The sequence below is a fragment of the Micrasema longulum genome, unplaced genomic scaffold, assembly GCF_059751315.1.
Source record: "Micrasema longulum isolate JH-2025_06_02 unplaced genomic scaffold, ASM5975131v1 h1tg000294l, whole genome shotgun sequence".
NCBI classification, from domain to species: domain Eukaryota; kingdom Metazoa; phylum Arthropoda; class Insecta; order Trichoptera; family Brachycentridae; genus Micrasema; species Micrasema longulum.
The window spans coordinates 111,992-132,979 of record NW_028277498.1 but is presented as its reverse complement, the minus strand read 5'-3'; the positions used below and the strand labels follow the sequence as shown (position 1 = coordinate 132,979).

The 20,988-nt window shown below is 30.3% G+C and overlaps 1 protein-coding gene across 1 annotated transcript in view; it reads right to left on the bottom strand.

The window, feature by feature from the left end:
• The window catches only part of Syn (synapsin), a 147,863-nt gene that overhangs the window by 19,877 nt on the left and 106,998 nt on the right, over positions 1-20,988 (bottom strand). Inside the window, exons 6-7 of the mRNA XM_088224553.1 lie at positions 6,586-6,678; positions 4,355-4,467 (exon numbers count right to left, since the gene is read on the bottom strand). Of these exons, the coding sequence (XP_088080679.1) occupies positions 4,355-4,467; positions 6,586-6,678 (206 nt within the window). The remainder of the gene's footprint in view (positions 1-4,354; positions 4,468-6,585; positions 6,679-20,988) is intronic.

Here is a 20,988-nt window from a genome sequence, read left to right as displayed (position 1 = left end):
AAAAATATTGTGTTATAATATAAATCGGGTTGTGGTCCTGTGGCTAGTGTCTCGGACTTACGGACCAAAGGTCAGTGGTTCGAATCTTACTCTATCCCAACTAGATAGTGAGTTATTGACAACTCGTTGAATATGGCCATCAAAATTAAAAATTTGGGTAAATCATAAGAACGCAAATATTTATTAAAAAAATATATATATATATTTAAAAAAATAATAATATCCTCACAGCGGTAACATATCGACTAGTGAGTATTTAAAAAATGTCCTTCAAACAACCTGCTTCTACAAGCTACTGAAGTCAAAATGGCGTTCTCTTCTCAGTGATATTCTATTTTATAAAAATATTTGACCAACTATTTTGCCTGTTCAAAGGCTCCTCGTGTTCAAACCATCTACCCTCTCCCCTATATATATATATTTAAAAGGATGTGATTTCTTTATGAAGATAGCTTACAGAAAAAAACATTTTGAGGGGATATTTTTTTTCACTGTACACGAAACGTTTTATGAAAACCGACAATCATATAATAACTGTCAATATTTATAATAAGTTATATCCTCCATAAAGCTGATTGTTTGGGACAGTTAATGTATTTATATGTACAGTATGTGTGTGTAAGAACATGCATATGTGTGTGTTCGGATATATTATGTATGTAAATAGTACAGTGGGTTTAAACGATATTTTTTTATTCTTAAGACCTATTCCATAGAAAACATTGTTTTTTTTTTTCATTTTTATTTAGAAATTTGGTATCGCTTTAGATACTGACTCATTTTAGTTGATTTGTAAAAAAATTGTTACTATTTTTCTTTTTTAAATATGTACATACGTTTTGTGTAAATTAATGACTGTATTAATAAAATATATAAATAAAAAAATCAGCCATTTCAAGAATTCAAAATGAGTGTTAACTATTATTTAAATTGAAAACATTAAATTTGTGGTCAAAAATTTCAAATAAAGTTAGTAAATATTAGTTAAACCTCTTACCGACTTTTTTATGTCTACAGTGCGATTTGCGTCCATCAAGATACTTATATTGGGAGCACGTAGATTTTTTTTAAATATAGGAATTAAAGAGTATTTTATGATGTTAAAACAATAATAAATTTAAAGAGTTCGCAAATCTAATAATACCTTAAAAAATCAATTTAAATTAAGATACGTTAAGAAATAATCAAATAAAAATTAGAGGTATCAACCAATTAACATACTTTTCAGTCATCAACGTCCCTTTCCTTATCTCATACCAATCCATACACAACAACAGAGTAATCATTTAAGTTGTGCAAAAATCATCCAGTCCACAATTTTGAAAAAATGAGATAATTGGTGTTATCGGGTGAAGTAAGGTCAATTTTATGTTTAGCTAAAAACAGCCAGGTCGTTTTCATACATAAAACTGTAATAATCACCTTCTGAAAATAGTGTCGATCACAAAAATGACATTTCTCGATATGCAGAAAACACCTACAGGACTAGAAAAATCTTACGGTACTTGAAAAATCATCTATACTAGTCAAATACAAATTTAAATGAAGATTCTTGTCTGTAATCTTTAAAAAAACAAATGTGTTTATTGTTAAGCATTTGTCAAAGTCAAAAACATTCCAACTGTTCCGTAGATTTGATTATTCACTCTTTTCACAAAGGTGATATTATCTCAGTTTCACTTTTCTATGGCTTGCTGCTTTCTGATTAACTAACTACGTTCAATTGTACATGCAATCAGTAAATATTTAGTGTGCGCGTTTTTTTTTTTTTTTTCTAAATATTATTTGAGGTGACGGCGTATTATAGTAATGTTGCGAGAGTCCTGACGAAGAGAAGGGTACGTCTTGAAACCGGTAGACATTATAAAATCGGTAAGTGATTTAATTTCAGATAAGCGAAACACTACTCGTTATCCTTGACAAATGCCGTGATATTTTACATAATATGTCAAAGGGGTAAATAAACCTATAGATTTAAATAATTTCATTACCTCGGGCAAATAATTATACCCTTATCGTGACTAAATCGCTCATTGAATCACTAATATGTTTATTTATAATTCTTATGAGTCTGCCGTAGCTGATCTCATAATAATGTGATCAGAGTGTTGTTGGGAACAAACAAAATAGATATCAAATATAAAAAACTTTCCTAGGTGCGCCTTGAGTAAGTACATAGTTTGAAATATTTTTAACATTTCGTAAATTTTAATTTTACATTTCATATCCTGAGTCTAGGTGGGTCTCAATTGATATGGTAAGCTTTTAATAAATTGTATCTGTTTTATTGACATCTGCAGCGAACTGTGTCCGCGATTATGAACGGCTATCTTCATCGATATATACTGCGATGGTATAAACTAATATCGATATTCATGTGAACGTAGTTATGCAGAAAACAGCCAGTCCACAATTTTGAATAAATGAAATATTGATGTAATCGGGTGCAGTAAGATTAATTTTACGTTTTGCTAAAAACAGCCAGACCACTTTCATAAAAAAATCTGTAATAATCACCTTCTGAAAATAGTGTCGATAGCAAATACGGCATTTCTCAATTTGCTAAAAACACTCAAAGTACTACAAAAGTCTTGCGGTACTTCAAAAAACCTTAAAATTAATCAAAAACATGATAAGATTCTTTTTTGTAATCTAAAAAAAACTTATGTATTTATTGTTTATCATTTATCAAAGACAAAAACATTCCCACTGTAGTGTAGATTTGATTATTCTCCCTTTTCATAAAGATGCTATTATCTCAGTTTCACTTTTCTATGGCTGACTGCTTTCTGTATAACAACGTTCATATATGTAAATGTGTATATTTGTATGAAAATTCAAAGTATCTTCGTCGGTAACTGGTAATTAAACATGTTTAGAAAAAAAATGCAAACATATTATATTTTTCGGAAAAATCTATTTTACTTTGTAGGTAAAATTAAAGATAAATTTTAACTTCCCTTCAGAATACGTACCCTGGATCACGATTACAAACGCTATCTTCATCGGTACATATCGAGACGGTATAAAGTAAAATCGATTTTTATCTACGAAAATGTGTTTATGAACACGGAAATTTGAAGTATTTTCGTCGGTAACCTGTAATTGAAAATGTTTTGAAAAAAATTACCATACTCTATTTTTTATACGAAAACGTAATTTTTTTGTTGATAAAATTGAAGATAAATGATTTATAAATACAAGTTATAACCTAAAAATATTTCGCACACATCCATTTATTTATTGAAACAATTTGTGCTTTCACCCTTTTATGGGCATGAAGACTGAAGAGTCAGTCTGAAGATACCCATTAGAGTATTAGAGGGTGAATGCACTTATTGGTTTAATTAAAAAATGGAAGTGTACCAATGATTTTTAATTCATAACTTGTATTTGAATATAAGTTATTTTATAATTACAGTGGAATCCCATCAGAAGTTGTCAATAAATAACTGAAATAGAAATATAATATAAATGTTGTAATACGGGACCCGGGCCCCGATTACAATGGGAAGTTAACATTTATCTTCGATTTTATCTACAAAGTCAAATTATGTTTTCTGTATAAAAATCAGAATATGCATACTTTTTTTTAAACATTTTCAATTATAGGCAACCGATAAAGATACTTGAAATTTTCATACAAATACACTCATTTTCGTACACATATATTGACTTTTGATTATAGACAGTCGAAGATAACTTTATTTACTTCCCATTGTAGTCGAGGCCCAAGTTGTTGCTAGATTAAATGGTAAGTTATTAAAAGAAATTAAAAAAAAAAGAAGTTTATGAATATACACTTGGCAATACAATAAATATTTTAACGGTTGTTTTTTGCATTAGAAAGATATGTATTTGAAATGTGGGTACATAGATATTAAGGTTTAAAAAAATCTGTTTTTGAAATTGACGTTTGAGATCAGTTTAGCGGTAATATAGGAATGTTTCGTTGCGTACGTTAGTTTCTTACTTTCTACGCATAAAACAAAAGTTGCGAATAACGATTTAGAAAAAATAAAAAACCCTAAAAATTCTAAATTTATTCCCAGAAACACTAAGAGCAATAATTTAGGTTTTTTTCTTGTGTCATTTAAAGTATTGATATTTAAATTAAAACCGTAAAAAATGTATAGCGTGAGAAAAGAAACAGCTACTTTAAGTAGGTACAACGTCAGTAATAGTCTTATTTAGATTAAAATGAAATAAAAGCATTTAAGAACATATCCTATCCTGCTGAGGAGAAAACAAAAATATATAAATCGTTTAATATAAACTGGGTTAAAAATTAATAGATTTTAAATAATTAAAATCATAAACAAATTTTTAAAGTAAACAAAAAGTACAAACTCACATGAACGCTTTGTAGTTAGCTCCAATTTTTTGGACGTGGACATCAAATTTGGCGTCAATATATGGCTCCACCGTGCAATAAGATCCAGAAATGGCTACCACTCCAGCCATATCCTGAAAAATATGTTTATTAGAGGACAATACACCTTCGTTGGAACTATAGTACATACATCCTTAAGTTATCAATCACAGTTCGACTAAGGTATAATTACTCTATTCATGATGTATAAAACGATTTACATAATCGAAAATAAAAGTATCAGATCAGGCTAGATTACAATAATAAAAATTTAATTTAATAATAAAAAAAATAACAGATTTTAAACTAAAAATGAGTCAGATCATAATCTGAATAATTATTATGAGCTTGGATTAGAATATTTTAAATGTTTTTTTGGTATTCAAAACAGTAATTTAAGGATGGTATTATTGTTTCTAGTATAAGTTATTGTTACTTCATCATGTTATTTTACTTCTGAATAAAATGAAAACTTTATTTTGTAAAACTATGTTCCTCCATAATACATGGTCTCATGTGTAACTTAAAATTTATTTCTTATCTATTTCCAAAACATAAAGGTGTTTTTTTTTTTAAACTAGTAAATAATCTAATATGTTCAGAGGAAAGCGGGACACTTTGACGCAAAGGGAATATTGATACACCGACAAACGCTGTTTGTGTCGCCACATCACTAAAACGTGTCTATGCAAGCGTGAGTATACCAATTGTAAACGCGTCACCTATCAGTTCGCCGTTTGCGTTTGATGAGAGTAGGTTTGTTTTTAGCGCGTTTGACCGCGAGTAAAAAAAATGTGCAAAATATGTGTTTCAGCACTCATTTGGAAATTAGATTTTTCAGTTAGTTTTTGAAATATCCATCAGGGTACATTGATACAAGCACATTAAAACACGGGAACAATAATACGCATCAAAGTTTTGCACTTGTGTACCATAGAGCCCTGATAAACGATGAAGTCTCTAAACTAGTTGTATTTTGCAGAAAATGGTGTGAATTTATACGTAATACTAGATGACATATTGATGAGGAGAACGTAAATACCGCTATATTTGAAGTTACATCAAAGAGAAGGAAAGAAACAGCAAGTAAATTAATGAATCAGAAAGCAAAAGAATTTTTTTTCATGTTGAGTTTAACGGAAACTAAGAAAAACAAAAACAGATGTTGACGTTTACAATCTGACTTCGACATCAAATGGAATGAATTTGTGAACTTGAGTAATGATAATGACGAAGGTGTTGAAGTTGCACCTGATTTAGAAGATGAGGATTTATATTTTGATGTTTCCAATCCTGAAATTATAAGTGTTGATGATTTTCTACTTATACAATTTGAAAAAAAAAATGTAGTTTACGACATGGTCAGAGTCATTTTGGTAAAAGTAATATAAGTGTTGATGTTTTGTTAAGAAAACCTACCACGAAATTTATGATATGTGTGAAAAACTTTTAGTTTTTAATTTTTTAAATTTAAATGGTTCTTTTTATATTAAAATTTGTTGCAACAGAGAGGGAAAACATTTTTGAAAAGGGAACTCTCTGTTGCAACAAATTGAAATGTAAACAACCCCCTAGGGGAGAAATCCAGCCAGTCTGCAAGCATTTGGACATACTTAAAACATTGTTGATTCTTTTTATTGCCGTTATAATAATGATTAGTTATGACACGCATAAGGCAAAAAAATGTTCTTTTTACTTATGTTACAGAAAATGTATTTTTTTGCATATATCTGCATTAAAATCGGGTTGTGGTACATTAAAATCGGGTTGTGGTCCCGTAGTTAGTGTTGCGGACTCACGGATCAGAGGTCCGAGGTTCGAACCCTACTCCAAACTTGAATACCATTTTCTAATAGGAAGTTATTTATAACTCGTTTGAAATGGGTCTAAAATTGAAATATTTGGGTAAATAAAACAAAAATATTTCTTTAAAAAAATTTTTGAAAAAAACTATTTTAATTTTTAAAAAAATAAACACTTTCTTCTAACAAATCTAAAATAAATAATTAAAAAATATATGGATAAATTTTAAATATTTTTATAGAATGCGTCATGTTGTAGAGAATTTGAGATTTATTTTTGAGCGCCTAAATATTATTCCAATCCCTCAATTATTGGATTAGTCATGAACGAGTATACTCGTATATTGTATTTTTATAGCCAATAGTTGATGTCCGAATAAACTAATTTTAAAAATACTTTTTTGATCTCACCTGGAAATCGGAGTTATTCTCAATCTTGACTTTCCCTACTCCGCCATGAGCGTGTCCAATTTTGAGAACTACTGGAAACCTCGGCACTGACATCTGTAAACAATAAGAAAATAACGAATTACATACTAATTACACAATATTATTTTTGGTATGTGTATATATATTTACATATTTATACACACACAATTCTGGGTTTTTATCCCAAGGGGGAGTAGGTATATTATTATTTATATCACTACAGAGATGGGTAGAATTTTTGTTTCAAGATTATGGATATTCGAGCGTTTACAGGGCTTATGACCTGTCATAGGTTGGGTTCAAGTGGCCACTTAAATAAAGTAATTTGCTTTAATACTTATTCTCAATATCAAATACATAGATGGCGCTCCAAACGCGCTAGCGAAAGCTTTCCCTGTTTCATGACATATATATACTAAAAACCAAAAATGTCACCGATATGGATATTCGCTAATAAGCGGAATGGGGAATGTTGTAGAATTCTACATAAAAGTGGCCACTTGAACCCAACCTATGACAGGTCAAAAAACCCCTGTAAACGCTCGAATATCCATAATCTTTAAACAAAAATTCTACCCATCTCTGTAGTGATATAAATAATATTACATACTAATTCATTTATTATCAAGTAAGTAAGATAAGTACACATTGAAAAAATCTTTTAACGTAACATGAAAATATAAAATATTGTTACCTTTAAACCAGAGTTAAAAAAACAAAACAATGTATTTTATAATAAATTTAGTATAGTTAAAAACATTTGATATGTATTTTTAAAATGGTGTCTTAAGTGCTCATTTACGAATAATCCCAAACTTTATATTTATATTTATCCTGTATATTTTCATAGTGTTAATCGTATTTTTATTTATGACAAATAAAGCATCTCAAAGTTATGTATTTAAAATATGCGAATCATTTGCGAAATATAAAAGCATAAAAGAATTGAATAAGAAAACTAAATTGTTTAATTTTGGCCACTTTTAATTTATTTAATTTTCGCCAGAGACTGTGTTTCATTATAACCGACATCGTCGTGTTCCTGAAAATGATACGTTTTTCGATTAAATGATTGACACACTGATAAGACAAATGTCCAATTAAAGCATTTTCACAAAAACATTTCTTGAATTAAAAAAAATAATTTCTTCATTGGCAGTTTATGAAGATGCCACTTTGGCGAAAGCGCTCACTGTCAACTGTTATATAGCAAGGCTACTAGAAATGTTAGCGTACAATATTTTACATTTTCTTTTTTAATATGGTTTAAACAAAACATTGTATGGATGCTTTATATATATGCATATAATATGCCATGAATCAGAAACAAAAAAGGCAATTTTTATGCACGTAGGTATATGTATATGCTTATACATTAAAAAGCCATTAATCTTCTCGGTAATATTTTTCTTTACATACAGCAGTAACTCATGTCTAGCTAATATTCTGTTTAACATACTCACCGTTACTAACAATAATGTCCGCACATTATTAGTTCAGAAATTCATACTTGATCGAGAAAACATATCGCCCGCTGGTTTTCTATCGACTCGCTGTATGTGTAGGCGATGCAGTAAATATTAAATCTTCACTTTATGATTTAGATCTCGCATGACGTATGACGTAGGCACGCAGCACAAAGAAACTAATTAAAGTTATTGTTACTAGAATATTCTGAACACTAGACATCGGTTGTGATGACGTCAGAGTGGTATTAAAGCGTTTCCTCGACATCCGGATTATTTTGGCAAATCGTTGGGTTACTGAAATTAAAATAATAAATGCATCATGCCGTATACCTACGTGTTACGGTTTATTAACTTGAGAAAACTTCTTTTTTTTTAAATTTTGTCGTGTGCACTCAAATACAAACTGGAAAAAATATTGTTTTTTTGAATCCTACTAATTTCTAATTAAACTAATTTCTACCAGATATTCCTTGACATAAACGGTAGAAGTACATGGTATTTAAAACCACTAACGAAGAATGCACATATTTTTAAAATCAGTTTCCTAATGGAAAAAAATATTATATAGATTTTCACTCAAACAGATTGTCCTACAAGTAGTTCGTCATCGGAGACATACGAATAAGTGTTTATTTATTTACAAATGCTCATAGCGTTATTCATAAAAACATGCGATATTAGATAATAGCACGCAGAACTGAAGTATAAATTATAAAATATTTCAAAATCAAATTATGCAGGCAGAATTTAAAACCAAATTTTGGGATATTATTTGTGTTTAACTTAAGCAGGTTAAAGAATACGCAGATTTAATGTTATAATATGTTATAATATAATAATTATATAATGTTATAATACTAGAAGAACAATCATTGGTTTTATGATTTTATGAAAAAAAACTTGCTTGTTTGGATGTCCTTGATTTGATGAATCTCATAAATTTTAATGTTTTTAAAACTCCGACGCGACAAACACATCTGATGTGGCGCAATCGCTGCGCTTTTTACATTAACAAATAAAAAAGTTCTAATTATTTATTAAATTCACTTGTCTATTCAGTGACTACATTAAATTAGGCAATCAATTAAGCTTTTAGGATATATTTTACGATTCAATTTCATTTTCGCATTATTGTTATTTGTGCAACAATGTTTTCTTACGAGCGGTTAATAAGAGTCCACTGATCAATCTGCGAAGTTCCTCGAAAATGTACGAGAAAATTTATAAAAATGGTTTAAATAAAATTAAACTACTTTAAAACGTCAAAGGTTTACGTGAACGCGTGTTAACAATAACCAATCAATTATAGCGTTATGATAGATTTCCTGTTTCCGAGTAGCCATGTTTTTCGACGATTAGCGTGTTTTGAAGAGCACGGGGTTTTACTTTTAATGTCAGGAAGACTCTCCGACTTGAAGTCGTGATACCACGAGTAGTGAATTACCAGTATTACAAAACATTAAAAAATCGTAGCGATGATGATAAGATTTTTTTTTTTTTGGGTTAGTTTAATCTAGCTGGACTGAAGTGGGAGATTCGAATCCCCCATAGACTGATTTTAATACGATCACTCATGCAGCTATTTGCCGTATATTTTTTGCAATCGTGAATTCAATAGAATAAAGCATTTTCCTGTTTTTGTTTTTAAATTTTGAAATAGTTTTTTTTTGTAATTTTAAAACAAAAAAATATGTTAACAATATGAGGGTCAATTTCACTTTATGTACATAAGCATTCGGCAAATTAACAAAAATGAAATACACGAATGAGTAAAATACGTGTACGAGAAAAAATAAATAAATTATTGCACGGTCATAAACACTTCTAACGTTTTATTATCTTGACGCCATATACAAGTAGGCGCTGGGGTCGTTTGGTCCCCCAGTTCGGATCACGGGTATTTTTTGGATGCTTAGTGAGGGAAAGGTTAATCGTCTATTACCAAATAACAAAAATCTAAAAAACCTCTGAACTTCCTTATTGGTAGGTACATAACAAGGTTGTAATGGTATTCATACGAGAGGAGTTTTTTATATTAGCGGAATGAGACAGAAAGCCAGTTTTTTTTTTCTTTTCTTTTCTCACTTATTCTATTCAATCTTTTAGTTGCAATCGCTGAACCAAATACACAATAAGCTTTTTGAATGTGTATTATTGATTTACATGCAGTAATCAATTTCTAGCAAAACAAAAAACCTTTTAAGTCAATGTCAGCAGTTTATGGTGACACTTGTCCTGGTAAAACAATTGTGTATACGTGAAACCGATTATTAAGTCAATGTCAAAGTTAATTTAAAGTCAAGTTACTGGCGACGGAAAACATTAATTTATAAAGAGGAAAATCTATTTAACTGTTATCGCGCTCGCAATCGAATGACCGAACATAATTGAATGAATTTCACGGCTCACACCTATAAATTAAAAAAGGAATGAGTGGTAGGAAAATCAAAAAATGGTCGGTCTACTACCAATACTTAATTCCGCTAATATCAAAAATTCCCTACGTAGCATTCCGGACTATAGTGACCGACCACTGTCCGAACATTACAAGTAAAAAGTTATTGATAAAAATTAAAAGTAAATCATTTTAGTGATAGCTTTTACATTGTAGAATGATTATTAATAATTATAACCTGTAGGTACTTAGCACGACGTTTTCCCAAATAAATCGGTATTTACGTAATAGTGAATTAAAAATTACTTTAATTAAACGTGATTATTTGAATTATCACGATTTTCTAAAATCTAAAAATTTCTCAAAAAAGTGTAAGAGCTTTCACGAAAATGTTTTACTTTTAATTTTTAGTAATAACTTTTTACGTAAAAGAGATAGGACCCCCCTTTTTCCAGATTTTTGTAGGTATTTTCCGATTTATGACAAACACCGGTAACTTAAGACCGGGAGAAATTATTTATGCGTATATCTGATTACGATACTTAAAAAACACACGAACAATATGCATTCATATGTGCGTTTTTCCCATGACACACGTACTTTACTGGGTATTATTTTTTTATTTTTTTTACATTAAAATTTTGTTTAAAATTTTTCTCGCGTTGTGTATGCTATTAAATATAAATTTGGTAATGTACACACAGTAAGCTTATGGAATAAATAAACATATTTCATTCAATTGAAAATTGAATCTGTATTATTTTCTTTGGAAAAAAAGGTTAATATACGTTTTATTTTAAAAAGTACCTATTCGAAATAACTTTAAAATAAAGCAGTTTATTAATGAAAATGTTTGGCGCTACGAAAAATTGAATTTCCAACGTTTGTTGCCCATTTGGACAAAATTTATTTCAATACATATAACTGATAATACATTATTATTTTTGCGTCACTATAGGTCAGGAGACCCAATAACACTAAATACAGGGCAGAATGCCCCAGCTGGAGAAAAATCACATTAAATATTTTTGTTCTCAACCGGAAATCGAACCGGGAACCTTCCGTGCGTGAGTCAAGCGTCTTAACCACTTCACCATGGAGACCGTCTATAAATGCAGTAAATTTTACACATTTTAAAACAATAATACTTACCATCACATGCAAGTTAAATTTGGGAAAGTAAGTATTTATTTATATTTAAAAAAACGTTTTATGAGTTCTGGGTGAATTTTAAATTGAATTTTAATTTTAATTTTAAAATCGTTCATGTTTATTTTTATTATTGACGTGTTCTTTTACCTATAAATAGACATATTATATAAAAAGGTAATTATTATACTCCTATAGTGGGACTGCCATTTTTCGTATCACGGTGTTCTTTTGTTATCGTCAAGTATGTATGTATATAGATACCTTAACATAATAAAAGACCCCAATGTAAATACGCATATTTACGCATATTTACACAAATTACGACGAACTAAATTCAAATCTGTTGCTTTCACGATTGTTTCAGTCTGAAAGGGAAAATTTAATTTTTGTGGTAATGTATTTCTGTATAACAATGAATTTGGGTCACGCTTTTTGGATTCATTAAAAATATATTTGGTTATATATACAACCACGTTTTTTGTTCTGTAATACAAATGGTAGAGGCTTAATTAAATTTAGATCCAATCCGATATTGTACGAGTAGCCTTATCACATTGTAAAAATACATGATAAATTGTATTAAACACGTAGGTACTAATTATTTTTAAAGATAAATCTTCCCATAGATTTTTTTTTTTTTTTCATTTATTGAACTATTCTTACCAGTAAAAACTTATTTTGTAGGTTGCAAGTGAGCACCACTTTTTTTTATTATTTTAGTACGTAAAATACCCAAATAAAAACACAAATAGAGGAAAAAAAACCCAATAACGACTTTTTTTTTGTTGATAACTCATATGAGTAGATTCATGTATATACTAATAATTTAACAGCATGTACGCTCGTAAAAAAAACTAAACTTTATGCGTCGAGTAGCAATTTAAAATTATGGAATAAGAATATAAAATTATTAATTTCATAGAGCGCAAAATATTATGAAATGAGCACAAATATAAATACTTATACTAGGAATTGGAAATAAAACGTTAATATTATCCGTTACTACATACTTTTTAAAACATTTTATTTATATAAGTTACGCGTATTTACAAAAAAATGTCTTCAAAATTAAGAATCTATTATAATAAGTAATTATTGTAATTAATATTATTGATTAATATTGTCTCTTTTTTTTAAAGTTACGATTATAACATTAACTAAATATGTAAAAGTAGATTGTAATAGAGAAAAAAAACATTCATCATTTATGTAACGATAGAGGTTAAAAAAATATGAATAACGAGTAAAGTTGAAATTACAAATATTATAACAGAAAAAACGAAAAAACAACAGCGCTTTGACAAAACATTCAACGAATTCAAGACCTGAATGTGGACTGTTTATTTATTGTTGGAACATTAAACTTTATTTGCCAAAGTAACTACTGCACTAATTATATAATTTAATATACAGAATATATAATTAATGTTAGTTCTACGTTTTTGTAGACTTGAAATATTCAACACTGACTCCGTGGGGTTCGGAAATTAGTGTTGTGTGACTCAATTTATTGCCTAGGATTACGAACTCGCTGCATAGAAATCTGATATTATTTTTAAGGCAATTTAGATAGTAAAGAAAAAAATATTTTTGAAAATCGAGAGTCGTTCTACCTTACAAGGACATTATCAAATTTCATAGGCTAAAAGCCTTTATAGTCAATCGGCCGTGTATTGTAATAATGAAAGACTTAATTATTTTAAATGTTAGCTTAGGCATCCATATTTCGTTCTTAGAGGTTTATTTCTGTTTATAAAACTCGATCTAAATTAATTTATTATTGAGGGCTCGGTGCACGGCTGGTAGTATTTCTGGCGATTATGCACCGGCGCGGCGCGTGTTGGTCACCTCAGCGGTCACCTTTCCACCCGCCATGCGCCATGCCATCACCGATGCTCCGGTGAAGATATTACGAGCTTCACTCTCTGCTATCTGCCCTACCCCGTTACGGGACGCGGCCAGACTTGGCGATGGAATAAAATCCGCTTGGGTTCCAGCCAATATATAAAATGGTCGCCTTTTGTAACGGTTGACCAATGATGGAAACAATACCAATGTAGTGTATCTCATTGGTGACTCGTAATGAATTTAAAAGATAGATAATTAGGTTGCCATAAATATTTCGGAACTTTGCATTTTTGTACTAATCAAAACTTGGCGGATTTTTTTTTTCTTTGAAAAAGGATTAACCCGCTAAGCCTCTTTTAAGAGGCTTGTCAGCAGGTGAAAAAGATGAGATATGAAAGGAGGTTATTGAAAATACACCACACCACTCAGATCAATTGAAAAAAATATTTCTTATTTTTTTTTCTTGCAACTGGCGGGAATCGAACCCGCGACGCCAGTTTCACAGTCAGCCGTCCAACCAACATACACGATGATAGAATACACTAAATTACCTTAGAAAAAGAACGTTCTATGGATGAATGCTAATATATGACGTAATGGAGACGCTGAGCAGATCTGAAAAAATGAGACAGTATGATGTATAATGGATTATGAATACACTATCTGGACGCACACACCTTCGTTTTCTATATCTGTAGGTGCGGGCATAATATATTTTTGACTGCTTATTACACTATAGTTTTTTTGCGGATTGCAGAGATTTTGTATGTTAAGTTATAAAGTGCCTATTCAATAAGAATTATAAACAAATACAGTATTTTTTGTAAAAACGTAAATGAAATGTAATATATCCGTAGATTATAGATTCGAGAAAAAAAATTAAAAATGTGTTTTTTTTTAATGCACATACGATTAAAGTACTTATTTCGAAATAAATGCGCAAAAAAATAAATTAATGAAAACTTCTATCAAGACTGAAAACGAAAATAGGAGCAGAATTTTTAATCTTTTGACGACTGATTTAATAGGTAATTATGTGAGCTGACGTAATACCACTGTATTCTTGTTGTACGGTAAGAAAGTTATCAGAATAAATATAATAAACTATAGATTATCATTCATGACATAGGAAGTAATATATGTTGTTAAAATGTCATGTTAATCATCGGAATATTAACATTAATATTTATGTTCAAATAAACCACATTTGTCAAAACTGTTGTGGAATTTACAACGTAAATAAATGTGTTTTAATTTAATTTTATTCTTAGTTAGGCGCGTTGTTTATTATTTATTAATTAAGTGTATGGGAGATAACAAGCAACTCTCTTACGTGCTATTGTGCGAAATTATTTATTTCACTAATTTTGTGATCATATTGGATATCCAATGTATTTTTGTGTTAAGGGGAAACGTAATCTGAGTTTTCTTCATACAAACGTTTTCCCGTATTTTCCGTCTGGATTGTGGTACAAAAGCAGTGAGGCCTCGTGGTGTAGTGATGCCTACCCTACAAGAGATCTCGGGTTAGATTCCTGACATTGCTGACATGAAACATTTATTTAATAAAATGTGTTCATACTGGAATGTTTCATGGTCTCTGGACTGGCACCTAAAACGTAAGACTGATCATTTTACATTCTTATAACAAAAATGATCGATTTAAGCTACGATTGGTGTACCAACGCGGTGGTGTACCCTATGTAATTAAGTTTGTAAAGGAAATGCTAATGATGATACTGTGAATTGGGTTATACTAAAACAGGTAGAAGAATTAATGTATTTGGGAAGTATGTTTACTAGGGATGAAATGACTGAGAAAAATATAGAAAGGAGGGTGAGTGCCGGGAACAGAATGAACGGTGCACTTAAATCAACATTAGCAAATAAATGTTTGTTGCAAGAGGCAAAATAAGCAGTTCACAATGGAGTCCTGGTCCCGACTCAGATGTATGGACTTGGAAAAACAGGGATGACAGTAGGCTGAATGCTGTAGAAATGCGATCTCTCGGACGAATGTGTGGTAAAACTATGCACGATAGATGCACAAATGTTGAGATCCGTATATTATGAAAGGCTGAGACAAGCATTATCGACAAAATCAAGAAAAGAGCCCCGCGTTGGTCTGGATACGCAGAGCGAATGGACAGCAAAAGAACGGCTTAAAATATTGACAATGCAAATGTTGATGGATGCAGAAAAAAAGGTTGACCGAGAAAGACATGGCATGACCAAATCCAACAAATACTTGAAGATGGACGAGTCAAAAGTCGGAATCATCGGCGCGCGATGTAAGAATTCAGAGAAAGCGAGATCTGTATGCAAAGATAGAGCGGTGTAGCGTTCTATCCTCTCTGCCTACTCTTACAGGGGAATAGCGTAATAGTTTTGTTGTTCTTTGTTTTGCTTTTTAGATATTTTTTTTCTTACCGGAGATAGGACCATTTAAAAAAATGACAAAAGCGCCTTTTTTTTTAAGCCGTCTTTGGCCATGCGAAATATGAAAAATAATTTTGAAAAACTTAAAAAATATTGATCCACGAAATTTCATTGTGGTTTTCTTTAAATAAAAAAAAAAATTGGATCCGTTTTGGGGTGCGGAAAACGAGACAACAAAACCTCGATGTACGTCTAGTTGTCTTTTTCGCACAATATCGGGGAGGCATCTGCGAGAGAGTGACTGAAAAATTATGTTCAAACTCCTATTGATTCATTTTACAGAAATGTGTATACTTTTGAGAATTTGAGGTATCTTCGTCGGTAACCTGCAATTTAAATGCTTAGATTTTTTTATGCATATTGTATTTTTCACAGAGAAAACTTTATTCTTATAATTTTACTTCGTAGATAAAATTGAAGATAAATTTGAACGTCCCATTGCAATGCGGGCCCAGTACATGTAAATATTAACTTTAAATATAGAAATATGTTAAAGTATATTATTATGCAAGATTCTTGAGTAAAAACAATCTTACTAAATTTTAGTGTCAATTCCTTCAAACAAAGTTGATTGTTTTTTTCTTTCTTATATAATTGTTGCGTTTTCGTCAAACTGGGTTATTTTATCAGATTTTTTTAAAGCTACCTATTTTGTCCCTTTTGACAAAAACGTAACAATTATTCGACTCATTTTAACTTTTTTTTGTGCAACGGACTGACCAGGGCTGGTATTCAAAACGCTCTCGTGGCCATATTATCTCTTGTATTTACATACAAAACACACGAAAAAACTGTTTTCTCGTGCCATGAGAGTGGTTTAGAATATCACCCAGATATGTCAACGTACAGAGTCACGTGCTTAAAGTTATAATTCACTAGAGAAGCCCTTTATCTTTATTGCATAGAGCAAAACTGTTCAGGCCCGTAGCATCGCTGTAATCCGTAGCTAACTTTGTGGCGAATAATCATAGAACGGTTTTCCTCTGTATGGGCGATCTATTAGCGTGTTATTACTCTAAGGTCGCGTGGAACTCATCCGACAAGATGAAGTGGCTTGGTCACTGAACGGTCAGACGCATCTAGTTAAATGCCTGCAGAGCAGCAAAGGTCCGGTCTACGGTGGAGGAGAATGTCTATGTGTCCATAGGAGATCCAGGTCTGGAGTTACCGCGTGATCATCATTCTCAGACAATCAATTAACGACAGTACAAAACTTATTTTTATCTAGATATTCAGTTTTCTTTTCTCAAACTTCAGTTTTTTCCGTTAAGAAATATTTAGATTTATATAACAGCAGATTTTTAGATTTACGATGATTTAATTTACATTTACAAGAGGGCTATTGTCGAAACTGCTATGTCTATAATCCACTTTAAAAAATAATTATGAGAATGATTAGTCACGGTTGCGTTAAATGTGACAAATACTTGACTGTTCTATGTAAATAAAATACTAAATATCCATACTCCGTAGTAAAATCCGTATTATCCGCAATGTTCAATCACGTAATCACTATTTATAACTCCTCTCTGAGGTAAATCTGAAGATCGGACAAATGATTATGTACTAAACAGGTGACCTCAGAGCAATTCGCTCGTCATCGTAGTTAATATAACAGAAGTATACAATTTAAATCCAGTATTTCAAAAAATGTATTAATATTTATTTAAACACCTTTTACATATTTAACATACATAAATACATATAAAAATATAAATGTATTTTACACAGAAGTAGCAAAAAATATAAATGATTTTAATAAGAAAAGTAAAAAAAAACAAAATATCTTTACATATTAGTAAAAAATAATAATAATAATAATAGTCATGGTTTATTAGCAAAAAATAACAATGTCTTTATCTATCACATACACACTTAGGTAATAGATTTCTCTGGATCATGTCTAGTCTGCCTAACTAGGTATAACCTGTTAAAAGGCAAACATATTTATGCAAAATAAACAATAACATTACTACCTTCTAGTTAATTAAGTATACAGTTATACAATATCAATATATACCATTTATTATTAAAGAATGTTTTTGAGTAAATTTACTGATTCTTCTCTACATATACCAGGTGATATTTTTTTTCCAAATTTATTTTATTGAATTCGAGTTATGGTTTTGCAATGTTTGGGTAACATATTGAATATTTTGGGGCCCAGAAACCTGAAATTTCTTTGCCCGAATTCAGAGATTGTGGTAGACCCCATGACTCATCCTCTAGTTTGACTTATGGGTATACTATACATATTGTACATACATACAGTGGAAATAACAGAAGTGCATTTTTAATATTAAGACAGACGTGTATTTTACACAAAAGTAGCCAAAAATAAAAATACGTTAAGAAGAGTAAGAAAAATAAAACAACATAAAAATAATCAACTTCACATATTAATAAAAAATAATAATACATACATGTATTGCAGTGGAGAGAACAGAAGTGCATTTTTTCGTATTAGTTAGTATGAACTTTCTATCAAAAAATCATTAAAAATTCTTCTGCAATTTATAAATTCACACTTTAAGAATGCGGTAAATAAAAATCACGTTTAAAATAATTTATTCGTTTACATTTTTTATTAGAAATTATTTTCCACCATTGTATCGGTGGTCTTAGAATTTAGGGATAAGGCTAAAAAGCGCAATTAATTATATTTCAAATCATTGACTTCTTGTTCTTAAAAACATAAATTAAAAAACAAAACACTGGCGACCACCGTGGTGTAATGCCTAAGATTCTTGCTTTACACATCGGGGTTTTAGATTTAATTTCTGGTGGGATCACAATGGGTTGGCGCTTCCGCCTACCTTGTACGAGGTCCTAGGTTTGAGTCTTAGGATGGTGGACGTGAAATATTAGTTTTGTTTTGGGATGTCGCGGACTCACGGTAGACTTGATTCCCATATTCTGACAGTGCGTTATTTACGATTCGTTGAAATTTTTTGTAAATCATAAGAACGCAAATACTTATTTTTTAATTTTAAAAAACTCCACTGTTGCTGGACTGGCACCCGATCATTTTGCCTTGTTAGAATACTGATAATTACGTTTTTTTATATTATTGAAGAGATTTCTAATCTAAATCGCGCCGTACAGGATTTTTTAAATTTTATAACTATACACACGTACGGTGTGCGTCACCATACTCGTATTAGTATGGCTCATGGCGGTGAGACTAGTCACCAGATTTATGGTAATTTAGTCTAGTCGATACTCGGAAGAACTCCAGCTCGAAGTTAGATATAATAATTATAAACCATGCCATGGTAAAAATCGTTCAATATATGAATCACATTCCTGGCTTCTCTTTCTAGGTAAAGATAAGCCTATGTGTTATATTTAATAAACCGCAGCAATGAATCGCACTTTCGTAGTAGTGGGAATTCTATGGGTCAATGATTTATCTGTCAACATGTTATGATTACATTAGTAGAGTGTAATTACAAGGTCAGCAACAGTAGGTGGCTTTGAAAGCACAAGTGACCGGCAGTGGCGAGCGGTGAGTTTTTAAATTGGTAAGCTATGAAAATTCTGATAAAATGTCCATAGCGGTAGTATGGCATATAAAAACAAGTCTATTTTATATTAAATAAATAATTCCTAACAAATGGCTCCAGCGGCTAATAGTTTCAGTAAAAATATTTTCTAATGTAGCACAAACATTTGATTTAAAAAATACAATTTTAAAAAACATAATTGCAAAAAAAAAAATGGAACTCCTACGGACTCAAACCCCCCGCCTACGTCTTTAGAAAGCAACGACCCATCCGCGCAGCTATTTCGCGTTTTGGGCTAGGCGTCGAAAAAGTAATTAATAAACTGGATAATTCATTAGCGCACCGGTGCATCTTTGGTTAAGTCAGACTTTTATAACTTGTCTTGAAATAAAACACTTTTTCTTAATAAATGATAATAATTCAACAATTTAAAAGTATTCCTTACCGAGTACGATAGTTCACCAAACAAAACATAAATTACGTTTTAAGAATCATTGTTTCATCAAATTTTATATATCATTATATTTCTTATTCTGTTATACATATATAATTCTTCATATATATTTATTCTTAACACTATACACTAGTAACGTTTTTATCATAACTCTAGCTAAATTTTAAAAGTTTAAATGGATACTGAAGAATAACCTACAATATTCAACTGTCATTGTATGCACAAAAACGAATTACAATTAAAAAACAATTAGCGAATCTTTGTTTTTTAAAACCCACTAAAGGATTTATACTATATTATGGATTAAAATATTAATTCGTTTCGATTAAAATATCAAAATATTTATTTATTTAAAAGCAAATTTACTTTCAAACCACCGAAACATAACATAGAGTAAATTGCATTAATGAAAGCTGCAAGATTTTACTGTAATCGCAAGTGTAATTTTTTGAACGAGATTCTAAAGTTTTAGGTTAAATACGTATTTGAATTAGTGAATTTAAAGGGAGCAGAGTAATCTCGTGTAATCCAGTAGTAATAATTTTGGCCTATAGAGGCGCAACTGGTCGCTGTATGGAATAAAGGAATATGATATAAATTTAATATCCAAAGAAAAGTAATATATTTTTTTGGTGATGTGTTTTTTCCTAATAATACTACAGTAGATATTATAAAACATTACTTAAGATGTCAAAAAAATATGGTAAGCTGCATGTAATCGTTTAAAAGGAGCATTCGCCCCTGGTGACCGGGTATTAATGATATATAAATTTCAACAAAAAAACGCGGAATTATTTTCTAATGTTTATAATTGTTTCTAAAAAAAATTGATATGGGTTGGTTTTATTTGAAATTTAAATTTATAGTTAATAAAGATAAATCAAAACTAGCCAACATTTAACCTATTTGATATCACAATTGTTATTTATGATAAAAAAATACATAAATATAACTCTTTTAAGGGTTTGAAAATTAAATTATTTGTATTTCAAAAAAATTTATATGTGGACTAAAAAAAACATTATTTTAAAAAAGTTTATAGATAAACAAGTATAAATTAAACATAATTCGGCCAAGTATCTTAAATCTTGTCCCCCTACCTACTAGTAAAAATGTTACCTA